This window comes from Gobius niger (genome assembly GCF_951799975.1).
Source record: "Gobius niger genome assembly, chromosome: 12".
NCBI lineage: Eukaryota > Metazoa > Chordata > Actinopteri > Gobiiformes > Gobiidae > Gobius > Gobius niger.
In genome coordinates, this window is record NC_136863.1 from 22,446,088 (window position 1) to 22,460,357 (window position 14,270).

Sequence of the window (14,270 nt, forward strand, 5' to 3'; positions counted from 1 at the left end):
GTTTGCCAACATTGAACTTTATGCCCGTTTTTGTTTCATGTGGATAAACCGTGGAATTACAGAGATATTAAAACCTGATTAAAAAGGCTTTATTATTAGAAGCCAAGCACACAGGTGTAATCTCTGTAATACCTGTGGAACCATCTGAAACTATAGGCAAAATGTTGTAATGTCACGTGAAGTCAACGTATTGTGGTAGCAGGTGCTAAACTAGTGTGCTTTGTTGAATTGTAAGGGTTTTTTTATAAATAAAAAAACAAAACAAAAAACAAGCATGTAGCAGAGTGGCTGTGTTCTTACTTTATTTGGACATTACATTCATTCAGTAATGTACATTCGTGTTTGCTCTGGTAAAGGTTATTGATCTAATACTGCAAGTCTTTGAGAGTAGATGGATCTTTGGCCTTCAGTGACACATCCACACCGCCCACATGTTATTTCTGTACCAGTTGTTTGATCATAGTAGATACTAATGTAACACGGAAGTTGGCAAATCCCCGGTCGGCGATAACAACATGCATATAGTATTGAAGTTATATGGCCTTCCAAGTCCTTGAGTAACTGAAAATATTTACATGACATTTACATATTGACTGCATACACATTATAAAAATGATTAAATAAAAATAAATGTACTTATCATTTATCTCTTCATAGGAAAATAATCATGACCTTAAAGCTACTTCTCTTCAGCACTGAAAGTCACAAACTACACTGCACACGGAGTATTAAGTATTCACATAATAAGGCCATTATGAAGATGTGATTCAAGGTAAAACCCGAAATGAGAACTGGGTGTTCTTACAGCATTGCAGCAAGAGGCTGAAAATGAAATAATACTAGTATAAATTCACCCACAGAGCCAACTGTTCCTGTTCCTCATCCTGTATGAAGCGGGACAGGTCTCTAAATGTAGACTGGAGTCTCCTGTCCTGTCAGCAATCTGAACATCACAGCGGGCATAGTCTTCATGTTGATCTGAGAGTGGAACACAAGATTATGCTGTCAACAATCGCACTGAAATATCATCCCAGACAAAGCATACAAGTCAACATAAAAAACAAAAGTAAATGCATGCCAGATACCAGATAGAAACACATGTACAATCAACTTCAAACAGAGTATAACAGTACAGACAGAAAGTGACAATAAAACAGCACAAATCTCATCAGTATTGCGAATTGCCGTACTGATTTAACTGCGTTTTTGGTGGTGCCTGAGGGCTTTTAAACCCCCTGAGTCTTTGTGTGGTGCAGTAATCAGTGAAAATTGCCGTCCTGTGGCACGAGCCGCTCTTACCTCACCCACGGAGACAGACAGGGTTTGAACGATCTTCTCGTGTGCCATGGCAACAACACTCTGACCGTTTATTTCTATGATTCTGTGGCCAACGCGAACGCCGCCTCGCTCGGCTATGCCACCCCTCATCAGGCTGCAGATCTGAAGTCACAAGACGTATGTTGAAGTCAAGTGATATACTGTAACTCGATATTGTGTCAGTGGAGGCAGGTTTATAGTCAGGAGCTCACTCACAATGCCGTTCTGGACACTGAAGCCGAGTTGAAACTTCAGATCAGGTCGTTTTATGAGGACAGTGGTGACAGGAGGGCAGCTCACAATACTCAGCTTTACTTTGACATGATTTTTCAGGCCCTACAATACAGATTTACCAAACAGAACTAAACACAGCGAAATTCACTTTGCTTGTGACTGTTTCAAAAGACAAAAATAATTCTAGCGTGTTATAAAATGTGGTATGCATGATTTTGGCTGCACCACAATTACAATTTATATCATACACCCCTTTTAATCATTAATAGTACTTTCATTACAGACATTTTAAATTCTGTGTGTTTAGTTTTACACTATAATGCAGAAAGCCTGTGAAAAGTATGTTCTGTGCACCGGTACCTTGATGATGCCTTGGCAGGTGGCGAGCGGCAGCCCGACCAGACTAGTGTCATTTATGGACATGATCTGGTCTCCCACACTGAGTTTTCCAGAGCGCGCAGCAGGGCCACTGTTCAACATCCCGGCCAAGATCACAGTGGGTAAAATAGAGCCCCAACCAGACTCCACAATCACCACACCGAGGATCTCCCCTTTCAGTTTCTCTATGTACAACTGCAGCACACACACAAATACATGTTAAAGCTGTGGTTTACAGTATTGAGTAATTTTATTTGGTTTTATAAGAATAGAAGTCTCAATTTATCCCAGGTCCAACTGACTGAAATAGGAAGTTGAACAGGCAGCAACCTCCCTCTCTACAGCTCCATTTTTTTTTTCTTTTTTGCAAACTGTATCTGTAGTTTCTGTGTTCCACATTGTTTCACCGGATACTTTTGTATGTCTTTGCCGTGTTTTTGTGGGGTTCAGTGGATTTTTTCACTGCAGAGGGTCCATAATGGTCCTGAAGAAAGCCACTTTTTAAAAGTACATAAAAAGCTGGCTAATGACCTTAAGACATTTGAGACCTACAAATTTCTACTTCTGAGACACTGAAGAGGCACCAAGAGGCCCTCACACCTGCAGCACAATGGAGGCGTCACAAAAGGAGCTACAGGAAACAAGGAAGGGACAAATGAGGAGGTATCCGGGCGAGACTCACAGCTTAGCCACATTTGCCTTCTATTGTTCTGGCCAATGTTCGTTCACTGGAGAATGAAACACATTAACTGCTGCTAATCACTTCTTAGAAGATGGTGAAAGAGGAGGAAGGTGGAGGAGCTGACACCACGCTCTGAAACAGGGTCCAACCCAGGAGGAGCACTGAAGGCAGACACCTTTTCCTCCTGCTACGGTTTCCCGACCTCTAAAAACATGCTGGTCAGGTCAGTCAAAGCGGCTCAGGACTAATACCTGCGCACTATTTCGTTGTGCGCTTTGACAATGACAAATAAAGCACTTATTTACTTACTTACTTTCCCTTTCCCTCCCCCTGCTTCAAAAGTAATTCCAAGTGATAAATCAAATTAAATCAGTACTCGAACTGCTATAAAGAAAGTGTTCCTTCAGCTGTGTGGTAGAATAAGAAATGCCACACCTCTTTACAGTTGTCAGAGTTTGAGAAGTGGACAAGGTCATCGTGGTACATCTCCTGGGAGTTGATGATGTCACTGTATTGTTTCTGGCTCAGGTCTGTCGGGTTGATGCCGTTGGCCCGGAGGAACTCTCTGTAGGCCACACTGAAAGCCTGGCCGATGGACTGTGCAATGAGCTGTGCCTATGGGAATGGGAAAGAAAAGCAATTTATGGAGCACTGTACAGAAGCGTGGCGGCCAAGATGTATTCCATGAATGCAAAGAGGGATCTCCTTTTGTTGAAGTCATGCAATGTTATGATATCAGTGGTTATTGAGTAGTCAAGTATACTACTGTGAACCCGCATTAGTCAACAAAAGGTGATCAAGTTCAGTAGGCGTGTTTGTAAATTGTCCTTCCAAGACTGTGACATCAGTTGCAAAACATCAACAATAAAGGAAAAAAAAGAAAAAAGTGTAGCATCTAAAACAAACGGACTCACATCTTCAGACTCAAAAACATAGCAGATCATCCTGTACTGATTTTTGGCTTCTTTTGTCGAGACAGGACATTCTGACAGCTGTTCCGATGAAGATTGGGAAATTGGGGTTCGTGCCATTACAACCACAATATTTCCAATGTCAGCTATGTATGAAATGGTACGCAAGGCACTGTCCATCATCGTCTCCTGTATCAAAGACAATTAACATTTTGAACATGTGTAAGTAAATTAGCAAGATTTGTATTATCCGGAGAAAAATACTATATAATATTGTTTGGGTATTCAGATATGATGCAAACCTGTGTGTCAGCGTTGAGCACTTTGACAGCTTTAGTAGAAATAAATAAATCAACTTCTGTCATCATTTGGGAGTCCTCATCCTGGCTCTTTGAAAATAAAAACACACACTGTGTTAGCATACCAGATATTGCTGATCTGACTAAAGCAGGGAGAAAAAACACACCTAAACAAACTGGAAAACAATAGCACTCCCTTCTGGCAAAAATATAATACTGTCTGAAATAAAGGCTAAGTAGTAGACCAAAATTGTTTACTTTGTAATACAGGTGTCAAAATTGGTGGCTCCAAAAATGGCTTCTACTATTTCAGAAAAGCCCATTAACTAACAAAAACTTCAGTATACACAAAATGTAATTTAACGGTTATAAAAAAATAAAAAAAATGGTTTAATGTTGGAAAGAGTAAAACTTCCAGACCCAATGGTGCAATTTAATAATTATCCCCATGATCTCAAGATATTGATATTGACCAAATTTCATAATCCTGTAACAAAGATGTATGTGTGTGTCATTATAGTGTGTGAAAAGGTCTCATAAAAACACGTTTTGGGGTCCTGGGAACAAAAGGCGCCAGGCTGAAACAAAATAATTTCTGACTGTCTCCCCAAAAAGAAATGCTACCTTGATGTGATTAACGGCTTCCTGGGCTTGGGACATGCGCACTGACTTGGTGGGGTTTTTGTCGGACAGCACCGGAGTGCAGCCCAGGTAGTTAGCAGCAAATATGATCCCATCGATGAGGTCCTCTGGTTCACAGGGCCCTGGGACTGCACGTGTGAACAAAACAAAGTACACTGTGCAAATTGGTGAAATAGAAAAAGCACCACAAGACTGCTAAATCTATAGATAATTACCATCCTCAAAGCAGGGAAATAAAGGTGCTTCTTGTGTTAGCTACAAAAATGCAACATATAATGAATGTAAAGTTAATGAATTTTTACCGATTCACAAATGTAATAACATTTTCTTTTGCCTACTTTTGGACTCTCATTCTCCTCAGCTGGCGGTGAGGGCTCAGGTTTTACCGCTGTGCTTGTTTCTTCATCTGGTACCTGTATATAGTAAAGCAGTGCATCATAACTCAGCATAAATAAATACAAAGAGGTTGATAGATGTGACACCATTTGCCTTTGCTTACTGTGTTTACAAACTGTGGGAGTATCTAGGCTTGTTTCTTAAAGCCACAATGCGGAACATTGCAGGTTACAGGGGGTTTGCACTTACTGAAAATAAACAAATGCTAAACACGCTCTTGAGGCTCAGCTACACACCGGTAATGCTACTTTTGCAGCTAATTATCATATCAATAAAGCATTTCGCATATAGAGGGTGTCAATTATTTTAACCTAATGTTTGGCTACCCATAGTCAAAGAAAAGCAGCGACATCTCCATAGAGACAAGTTGGTGATGTTCGTCTCCCAAACAGGTTTAAAGTCAGGTCTGAGGGGATGTAAGGCTGCTCATACTAAAAAGACACATTCTTTGAGTTTTCTTGTTTTTAACAGCAAAGACACCCAGAATAAAAAGAAAAACACGCCAAGAATCTATTTGGCCTTCCAACTACGACCAGCTGAATAGCAGGTAACTACGAGACCAAAACTATTACTACAATACACTCCTACAGGATACTATGACTAATGATTAGCTTAATACAAGGGAATAAACAAAACAAAAAAGAAAGATTGCACTTGGAAACTCATATTTTTAGGTTGATCTTTACAGTTTGAGAATCTCTGAGCCACTCCCCTCTCTTTACAATCATACCTGCTGTGTTGCCTCCGGCTCTCTCTGCCTCTCCTCCAGATGCTCGCCCTGCTGTTCTGCGGTTTGGTGAAGTGCCAGGGCCGGTTTGGTGACCCGGGGTGCACTGTCCTGACTGCTGGGGACCGGAGGTGGCTCTCTGCAGGAGAGTGCCTCTCTTTTCAGGGCAGTGGCAGGTGGCTGAGGCGGGGGATGGGGATGCCGAGGAGGTGGAGGAGGATGTGGCTTATTATTATCAGAGCTCGGCCTGGCTCTAGTCCGCTTGTGGTTGCTTCTCGGGCGTGGATCTGAACTGATGGTGCTACCTGGTTTTCCAATAGTATTTTCCATGTGCTCTCCATTTCCCTTTCTCCCCCTGCCTTTACTGCTTTTCTCTTTAATATTGTCTGACTTTTTATTTAATTCGGGAATTTTCTGGCTCCTTGCTCCTCTGTCCGTTTCAACCACAGATTCATTTTTAGTGCACTCTCGCGTCTCCCCCATCTGAGAAGTGTTTGGCTCTTGCTCCTCTAAATCTTCTATAAATTTCACACCCACAAGCACTTCTTCGATGTCGTCTCCGTCATTGAAAAAATAGCTATTTTCCTGGCCTTTTCCTACATTGCATTTTGCAGCAGCCCGAACATTTGAGCCACTCTGGATCGATCTGCGTTCTGGTTTGCAAGGCTGACTTTGTGGTTGTGATGGCTGATTTACCTGGGTGTCTTGGGCTGCTCCTGCCGCACCACTGTTCTCATTAATATTCTCAGTCACTGCATGGTGCTTTAAATAGCCAGCCTCCTCGGGACAGTACTGCTTGTAGTACCTCATGTCCACAGCGCCCTCTCTTGGTAAGTGCAGGACCTCATCATAATCTTGCTCGACGTCTGAACCAACATTGTCATACTCAGACCCAGTGTCCTCCATGTCTTCGGGACCGGGGACACAGGGGGTATAATGGCGTTGAGGGACAGTCAGCTGATCATTTTGGACATCCTTTGAAGCACATTTGATTGATTCACACTCCTGCCTTTCCAGACATTGGTTGGTCTCTTGGTTAGTTTGTCTAGTCGCAAGACTGACTGAAGGGCCGGGAGCTGTTGAAGTGGGTCCTGGCCTCTTTACATGAGCCATAGTTGGCCCTAAGACCCGCTGCTCTCAGTCCTGTAATAAAAAATTTAAAAAAAACAAGGAAAAAAATTCTGTTATTTTAAGAATTCTTTTTTAAAAGATATATAACATAAACGTGAGCCAATTGTTATCAAGCCTGGAGAAAGTAGAAACAGGACACAGCACAAGAAATAGTAGCTGATGACGTTCTATTCACTGTAGGAGGAAAGAACAATGATAAATAAGATCAGGAATAAGGTCATTAGAAGATTGACACATTGAAATCAAATATGTTAAAGTACTGCATTGGTAAATGAATTTATGGGATGAAATCACGGAATTAGGAAATAGTGCGACAGATAAACAAAGGGAGGATACAATCATTTACAGAGGCTGGTGATTGTCGGCGGGTACATCAACACTGAAGGAAAAGGAGAAAAGATTATATCATGTTTGCAAGTATCTGTTGATCATATTCCCCAGGAATAATTTGCCTAATGTAATTATGCATTTGATGGTGTCTTTGTGTCATCCGTCACACTGTTGTGTCTTAATTGCCTTCATTGCTTTTATATATTCTGTGTCATGTGTCTGAAAGAGCCAGGGAATAGAGATTTTACCATAAAGGGGAATAATGAAAAGGATTGTATTCGGCACATCATTATCATCTGAAAACTGAATTATGTCCATAACAATGTCTTGTTTCTTTTTGCCTTTCCTTCCATGACGATAGCAGGAAAATACCTTTCCTGTTACACCTCACTTAAGCCTGGAGTACACTGCCTTATTACTAAATTACAACATAATTATGATATAGTCTTTATTGTTGGACTTGTGTTGGACGTTTCATGGCAATGGACAAAGGCTCACCATAGCTTCATGAAAACAAACCTGCCTCCGATGTGTTTACAAACATCCCTGATTATGATCATGTTATGCAGACAATAAGAAAAGGGGATTTCATTTGGTCAGACAAAAAAAATGGCTGTAAAATATGTTGACAGTGACGCTGACTGAAAGCTCATTAGGCCAAAGTTTTACCGCAGCTGCAGGGAGGGCTGGTTGTTGTGGCTGCTCCAGTTTCCTCACGAGTGGACATCGCATTCCCATCTGGCTACAATCGATCACAAAACCGGACAAACAGTTGCGAGGTGTAATATAAGCTCACATTGATGGTACAAAGCCAGACGTGCTCTCGCTGCTCCTCTAACCATGTGAAACATTTCATTATTCTGCCTCTGCAGCTGCAGCAATTCATGTCGACCTTGGTTCTTAGCATCAGACTGCACCATGCTGACTCCGCTGGGCTGATGTTGAATGGGCTACAAAGGAGGAGCACATCTAGCATCTTTGTCCCCATTTCTGCCATAAGATTCTGTCTTTTTGGATCGGTTCATATTGTTCAAGTATATGATATAAGGCATGCATGTCTTACCAACATGAGTCCCGGTGTCGCAGCCTCCTCCTTTCCCCCAAAAAACGCCCGTGTGTTGTCACATCAGATGGCTCTCCGGCGGGTGGAGGTGGTGGACGTTTTGGAATAAAAGCTGCACAGCGCAGCAACCCAGGAACATGTGTAGAGAAAGAATTACACCTCAAACGTGGATCCAAAACACAATATGTGTGCTCTTTCATTGAATTAGCACAGAAAGTTGTTTACTTTGTATGAATTAAACAGGTGTTGCTCATTAATGGAAGAGTGTATCAAATCTATTAATTGTTAAAAAGAAAAAAGAAAAAAAAAAAAATCACATTTATAATCCGTATTTATTTATTTCATTAACACATTGAATAAACAGTTTTAATAATGATATATATTTGTATTTTTACAAAACAAATGATTGCAGATCTGGGATTGATTAGAAATCCCTAAAACGATCTTTCCACTTTCGGCTAGTCGAGTCTGACTGGCGGGTAGTAGAGTTGTTTTCATGCTTCACCGTTAGCAAATCTGTCCATTTCCCTTCGGTATGTTTTTTGTTTCATAAGCTAGAAAGTCCAGTGTTATGTATATTATATGTGATATGAAATGTATATGTAAGTCAGTCTTTTTGACCTCATCAGACAACTTTTCGGTATCACTCCGATGCCTAATTCTTTGTTTATAAGCTGAATGGAGCTAATAAGCCTGTCTAAGCAGTTGTGATGCCAGGGAGGAATACAAGAAGAAGCTCTTGTTTTGAGAAAAACCCTTACCTCCTTCAAGATGAGCGAAACCCCGAGTAAGGACAAACGCCAGAAACGCCTGTCATTGTCCAGGAGTAAGAAGAGCAAAGCCAAATCTGGGGTTGCTGCTGCTGCCAGTACTAGTACTACGACCACTATCACCTCTTTCTTCAGCTGCCAGCCCCCCAAACTGGCCTGTCCTCTGTGTGGCCAGCTCGTACCACGATTCAAGATCAATGAGCACATTGATTTGCAATGTCAGAACTTCGAGAGACAGGACAGCAATGCCACATCAGCAAGTAATAATGTTGTGCCTAGCAGCCACTTGTCACCTAGAAGGAATTCACCAACCAACACACCAGATGGGAGCCCCCAAAAGCATGAAGACTTCAAGGAAAGCCAGACTAGTCCTTACTTTAAGAGGACAGGTTTTCCAGAGACGTCACGAGAGACAGTGAGCAAGACTGTGGTTCGAAAGATAGACCTGGGTAGTCTTTCTTCGAAGTTGTCAAGGAAGTGTGGCAAAGTCTCTGGCACGAAACACAAGGGCATTATTAGCAATGGACTTAGTGCTTCAAATGAGGAAGAGCTATCCAATGAGACAATGCTGCCGAGCTCTCAGAAAGAAAATGTCTTTGAAGAAAAGCAAGATCTTGGTGCCGTTATTGATTTGACTGAGAGTGAGGATATGGGACCAAACGTGAAGGATGTTGCAAAGGTAACACCCAAGAAGGACACGTTTCATAAGCTCTTCACACCAAAACCATTACCTACTTCTTCCAAATTAGCCAAAAGGAAAAAAGAAACCGGTTTGAGTATGACAAAGACGCGCAAGAGAGCTAAATATGTCGAGAAGAATGAAGAGCACGAGGCTGTCAAACAAGATCTTATGAAGAAAACGGATGCAAATGAGCGAGGTGAGGACCATTTAATCAGACTGCCCATAAGTGATTCCAATGACGCTACTGAGGAAACAGAAAAAGACAGTGTCACATCAAAGCAGAGCCATTTGTCCAAAGATGAGGAGCCTGCGAGCTCCCAATCTCCACGGCTCCCTTATTACCTCAGAAACTTTCTGACTGTACTTCAGGCTGTTCTTGAAAATGAAGATGACCGGTTGTTATTTAACGATGAAGATATGACACTTATACATGCGTTTGAGAAACTTTCAGGTATGGCCACTATGCAGTTATTACAAGTGACTAAACATATGCAATGAGGTACTGTATGGTATATTGTTTGTCTTTAAAGTGATGGGGCAGAAGCTGTATGTAAGGCTCTTTCAAAGGAAGTTGAAATGGCTCCAAGTTAATAAACTGGACTATGAAGAGATATGCGATGATTTGGCACCAGTGACACAGGAGCTTGCACAAAAGGGCTTTCTTCAGTCAGGTAATTATTAACCACTTATCCCACAGACATGGTGAATGGCATTTTTATTTTCATTGAAATGTTATTGACCTACAATGTTGAAAACCTATCTACGTTTTTATACAGTATACTCACTGTAACTTGAAGAAAGATGGGACAAAACTTTAAAAAGTCTATAGTACATTGGTGGGAATGTAATATATTAGAAAATAATTGTTTCCGATTTGTTGCCTGTAGACGGTTTTCTTACTTTTCTTGCTTCATGTGCTTACTTTACTTCAAAGAGAATGACTTGGAAGATCTTGGAGAGGCTCTCGATTTGCTACCTGCTCCTGAACTGAAAACTCTGGCCAAAACTTTCCACGTCGGTAACTCTGGGACTCAGAAACAGCAACTGATGGAAGGTCTTCTTCGACTGAGCAAACAAAAGTCACTTTTTTCTCTGGTTCCTGGTCAAAGCAACATTGGTGCAGTCATGCTCAAGAGGTCTGGTGATTTATTATGCTGTTATGTTTCATATACATAATAATTACGCCTGTCTATTTTGACAAATAGGGCTAAACAACTTGCTGGTTCCTGTGTGCGTTTAAATCGTGGTCCAAGAGCTGTTTTTTCCCGAGTCCTTCTCCTCTTCACGTTGACTGACTCTCTGGAAGAAGAGGAGATGGCGGCAGGTGGACAAAGCCAGCTCTACACCATCCTATTGGTCAAATCAGGACGTCTGGCCTTCCCAGATTACACAGTGGAGCGCTCAGCTAAAGTTTTCCAGGACAGAGAGGACCTTATAAGGTGAAAAATGAGTGAATCCAATAATATGGGTACAGTACATGTTATTATTATGACATTATGATGATCCTAGGTACGAAGCATCTATGCGAACCCTTCAGGAACTCACAGCAGCTATGCAGAATGGTCAGTGGGAGGAGGCCTTTGAGCTGTACACTTGTTCTAAATGTGTTTGGCAACAACTGAGGGATAAGCATGATTTCAGGCAAGGAGTACAAAAAGGTTTTATCTTTGGTTATAGCTACGTATACAGTGTAGTGTGTTATAACATTAGCTCTTCTGTTCTAGCCACCAGGAAGAGCTTCCTGTATTTCTGCGTAGTTTCACCACTGGATGGGCCTACACCCGTATCCTATCCAGAGGAGTGGAGATTTTGCAAAGGCTGCGCCGCTATGAGGTCATTGTAATAAGAAAAATAACTGAAAAAATATTAAGTTTGCTGTTTTGAAATATAATTGGTATATTTGTGTTATACAGGAAGCCGTAGAAGAACTGAAATCTTTATTGTCTCAGAGTGTTTATTGTCTGGACAGCCGAGGACGATGGTGGGACAGATTGGCATTAAACCTTCACCAGCACCTGAAAAAGCCAGACCAGGTCAGCACATGCGTATAAAATAAATTCCAGCAAAACCTTGTCAAATTACTTAAACACCATGCCACAATAAGTATAGATGTAGATATGAATGTGATCTGATGAGCAATTTAATGCTTTGTCCCAGCATGATCACTATTTTATATGATTGCAGGCCATATGTGCTATCCGTGATGGACTGACTGATCCATTGGTGCGCACTGGACATAAATTGTCCCTTCATCAGAGAGCGGCAAGGATGAAAGACTCCGCAAGCTGCAAAAAGTACTGCTTAAAACTCAGAGACTTACCCACTATTCACGTTGATGATGTCAAGCATGTAAGTATAGCGTAAGAGCAAGGCAATATGTCATTTATTTTGTTTCTAAGCCAATACGGCTCCTGTTTTGTAGGTGACGATACAGGGGCAGCTCTTTCCTCATGAAGGAGGCACTGGCAAATCCAGGTTCATTATACCTGTGATGGGAAACAATGATGACAGTACTAATGCAACAGTGATTTGCTCTGTGGAGGATTTGTCTTTGGCACATTATCAAAAGCAGGGGTTTAATGAAGGTAAATAGAGTTAGTTATGTACAGTTCTACAGTTATTTATTGTTCAGTGCAGTTTTAGTTTAATCAGTTACATACTGTATACTCTATGATCTCATAGGGATTCATGGAGAGGGCTCCACATTTTCAAGTCTGTTTGCTCTGCTGTTGTGGGACATCATTTTCATGGAGGGCATTCCAGATGTTTTCCGAAATCCATATCAGGTAATTTTATAGGTTCTAATGATGATTCAAATTTAGATGTAAGGTAGAGGACACAATTTGAAAGATTATTCAGACAGATAATCCACACATTTTGAATATGTTGCGACGGAATGCTTTGACACTGCTCATGGCTATGTGATTAACACTTGACCCCTTGTGTCTATTTCTGTTCAATATAATTATTATGCTCTTATATACTTTTACAGACATGTCCTTTGGACTTGTACACGGATTGTTTCTATAAAAACAGAGTAGATGCCATAGATGCTCGAGTGGAGTTGATTTCCAGAGCATCTGTGGAGACATTGCACAGTATGTTGGAGGATGTTTGGACCACAAAGGAGGGAAAGGTGTGCTCACTGGTTAACTGGGACAGATTCTCTTCTCTTCAGCAGGCGCAGGTATTGTTACAAAATAGCTAAAACATGCTGCAAAAGAAAAACACTTCCCACTGTGTTCCACAACAGTCATATTTTGAACCCAGCTGTTTGCAGTTTTCTGTAACTTAACTGAATGAAGCAATATAATAATCTAAAATATAATTTTCAGTCTCTTGTATCCTGCTTGAGTGGACCTTTCTTAGCTGGTGTAATAGCAAGAATGGCAAAGGACTATAGACACTGCCGAGGAGGACTGCCAGATCTGGTTGTTTGGAACACATCAAACAACAATTACAAGGTTGAGATTTTACTCATTGTTTTCTGAAATCAGATTATTATGTGAGCACATGTACAGGAGGTATTTACGATCTATGTGTTTTTGTAGCTGGTGGAGGTGAAAGGGCCAAATGACAGATTGTCCCAGAAACAGCAGATTTGGCTGGACGAGCTGCAGAAGTTGGGTGCTGATGTTGAGGTGTGTCATGTAACTGCCACAGGAGCTAAAGGATCTCGCCTGGAATAAATGCACTAAAGAAACTTTTAAAAAGGAGGGAAAGTGGGGTTATGAGCTTCAGGACAAAAATAAAAGATAATCATTTATGAATTGAGGCCGATATAGGAGCTTATTTGTATTTCCTGGCTTTGAAATACAGAATATTGCTACAGAATTGCCACTTAATAGCAGCACATAATCAGGGCAGATGCATGACAGCAAATAGATCAAACAACCAGAAAAACTGATTTCTCTTTTCTGCTGTGCTATTTTTATGACTTTTGGTTGCTAAGCAACCAAATACATTCATGTCAGTGTTTTTAATCTCATTGAGTTTATATACATAATTAAACCGTCTTCACTGAACACATGCCTCCTTGAAAACAGTTAAACAAGGTTTTCTTCTAAAATGTGAGAACAGTCGAAAGTATTATAAAAGGAAATTGTAAATTATTGTAGATGTTTGTATGTGGCAGCACAGCAAACACATGGTAATCTTTTGATTTATTATAGTGGCATATTTTATTGTATTGTTAGTTTATTGTATTTAAATTAAACAAAAATAAATGTTGAAAAAATGTATCAAGTGTGTAAGCGGTTTGTTTTGATAGTGATAGTAATTTACATAATGCATTTTGGTTCAATTCTGTGCAGTGCACCACATTTCTGGGTGTGATCTGTGTGCTCTGCATGTGTCAATGGAGAAGATGTGATGCTGTGAGTCTCCGAGAGGAACAGTGTATGATGCTTTGTGCATGTGTCTGGAGAGAAATGGTCTGATGCTGAGTATATGTCTCTGTAGAGGAACAGTCTGTTTTGCTCTGTGCATCTGAGTGACAGTTAAGGACGCCGTGTGCATGTGTCTATGGAGAGGAACACTAATCTGTATGATATAACACTCTGTGCATAGGTCTGACTACAGAGACACAGTTTATGATGCAGTGTGCGTATGTTTTGATTTTTATAATAATCTATGGTCTGTGAGGGGAGTGCAGGCCTGGTTCATGGGGGAGGGGATGCCTGTATCCATGCGTCTGACGTCAGCACGC

At 41.0% G+C, this 14,270-nt stretch overlaps 2 protein-coding genes across 4 annotated transcripts; one reads left to right on the forward strand and one right to left on the reverse strand.

Moving 5' to 3' along the window:
- Nucleotides 1–277: 277 nt before the first annotated feature.
- apba2a (amyloid beta (A4) precursor protein-binding, family A, member 2a) lies at nt 278–8,268 on the reverse strand. 2 transcript variants are annotated; one of them, XM_079567320.1, is made up of 12 exons: nt 8,111–8,268; nt 5,590–6,729; nt 4,802–4,876; nt 4,679–4,718; nt 4,446–4,591; nt 3,825–3,911; nt 3,526–3,711; nt 3,047–3,226; nt 1,912–2,124; nt 1,534–1,653; nt 1,300–1,440; nt 278–978 (listed from the first exon to the last, which is right to left on the reverse strand). In XM_079567320.1, the coding sequence occupies exons 2-12, from the start codon at nt 6,697–6,699 to the stop codon at nt 907–909; spliced, it is 2,370 nt and encodes a 789-aa protein (XP_079423446.1). In that variant the 5' UTR covers nt 6,700–6,729; nt 8,111–8,268; the 3' UTR covers nt 278–906. The 2 variants fall into 2 exon arrangements, with proteins under 2 accessions (XP_079423446.1, XP_079423445.1); XM_079567319.1 differs by having other exon boundaries at nt 4,446–4,618.
- A 345-nt stretch (nt 8,269–8,613) lies between these two features.
- On the forward strand, nt 8,614–13,631 carry fan1 (FANCD2 and FANCI associated nuclease 1). 2 transcript variants are annotated; one of them, XM_079567313.1, is made up of 13 exons: nt 8,614–10,013; nt 10,093–10,233; nt 10,497–10,698; nt 10,768–11,001; nt 11,072–11,210; nt 11,294–11,395; nt 11,476–11,595; nt 11,747–11,911; nt 11,985–12,147; nt 12,245–12,348; nt 12,555–12,749; nt 12,898–13,026; nt 13,114–13,631. In XM_079567313.1, exons 1-13 carry the CDS (start codon nt 8,882–8,884, stop codon nt 13,249–13,251), a joined length of 2,964 nt encoding a protein of 987 aa, XP_079423439.1. In that variant the 5' UTR covers nt 8,614–8,881; the 3' UTR covers nt 13,252–13,631. The 2 variants fall into 2 exon arrangements, with proteins under 2 accessions (XP_079423439.1, XP_079423440.1); XM_079567314.1 differs by having other exon boundaries at nt 11,072–11,203; nt 11,287–11,395.
- Nucleotides 13,632–14,270: the final 639 nt, after the last annotated feature.

Bases quoted from the DNA above. Each gene is read 5' to 3' on its own strand.
- apba2a (XM_079567319.1), bottom strand. From the start codon at position 6,699: ATGGCTCATGTAAAGAGGCCAGGACCCACTTCAACAGCTCCCGGCCCT. The intron at 4,619-4,678 runs GTAATTATCTAT...CAATTTGCACAG, and splicing joins ATTTCCCTGCTTTGAGGATG to TGTACTTTGTTTTGTTCACA. The intron at 1,654-1,911 runs GTACCGGTGCAC...TCTGTATTGTAG, and splicing joins CCTGCCAAGGCATCATCAAG to GGCCTGAAAAATCATGTCAA.
- fan1 (XM_079567313.1), top strand. From the start codon at position 8,882: ATGAGCGAAACCCCGAGTAAGGACAAACGCCAGAAACGCCTGTCATTG. The intron at 12,349-12,554 runs GTAATTTTATAG...ATACTTTTACAG, and splicing joins TTTTCCGAAATCCATATCAG to ACATGTCCTTTGGACTTGTA. The intron at 13,027-13,113 runs GTTGAGATTTTA...GTGTTTTTGTAG, and splicing joins CATCAAACAACAATTACAAG to CTGGTGGAGGTGAAAGGGCC.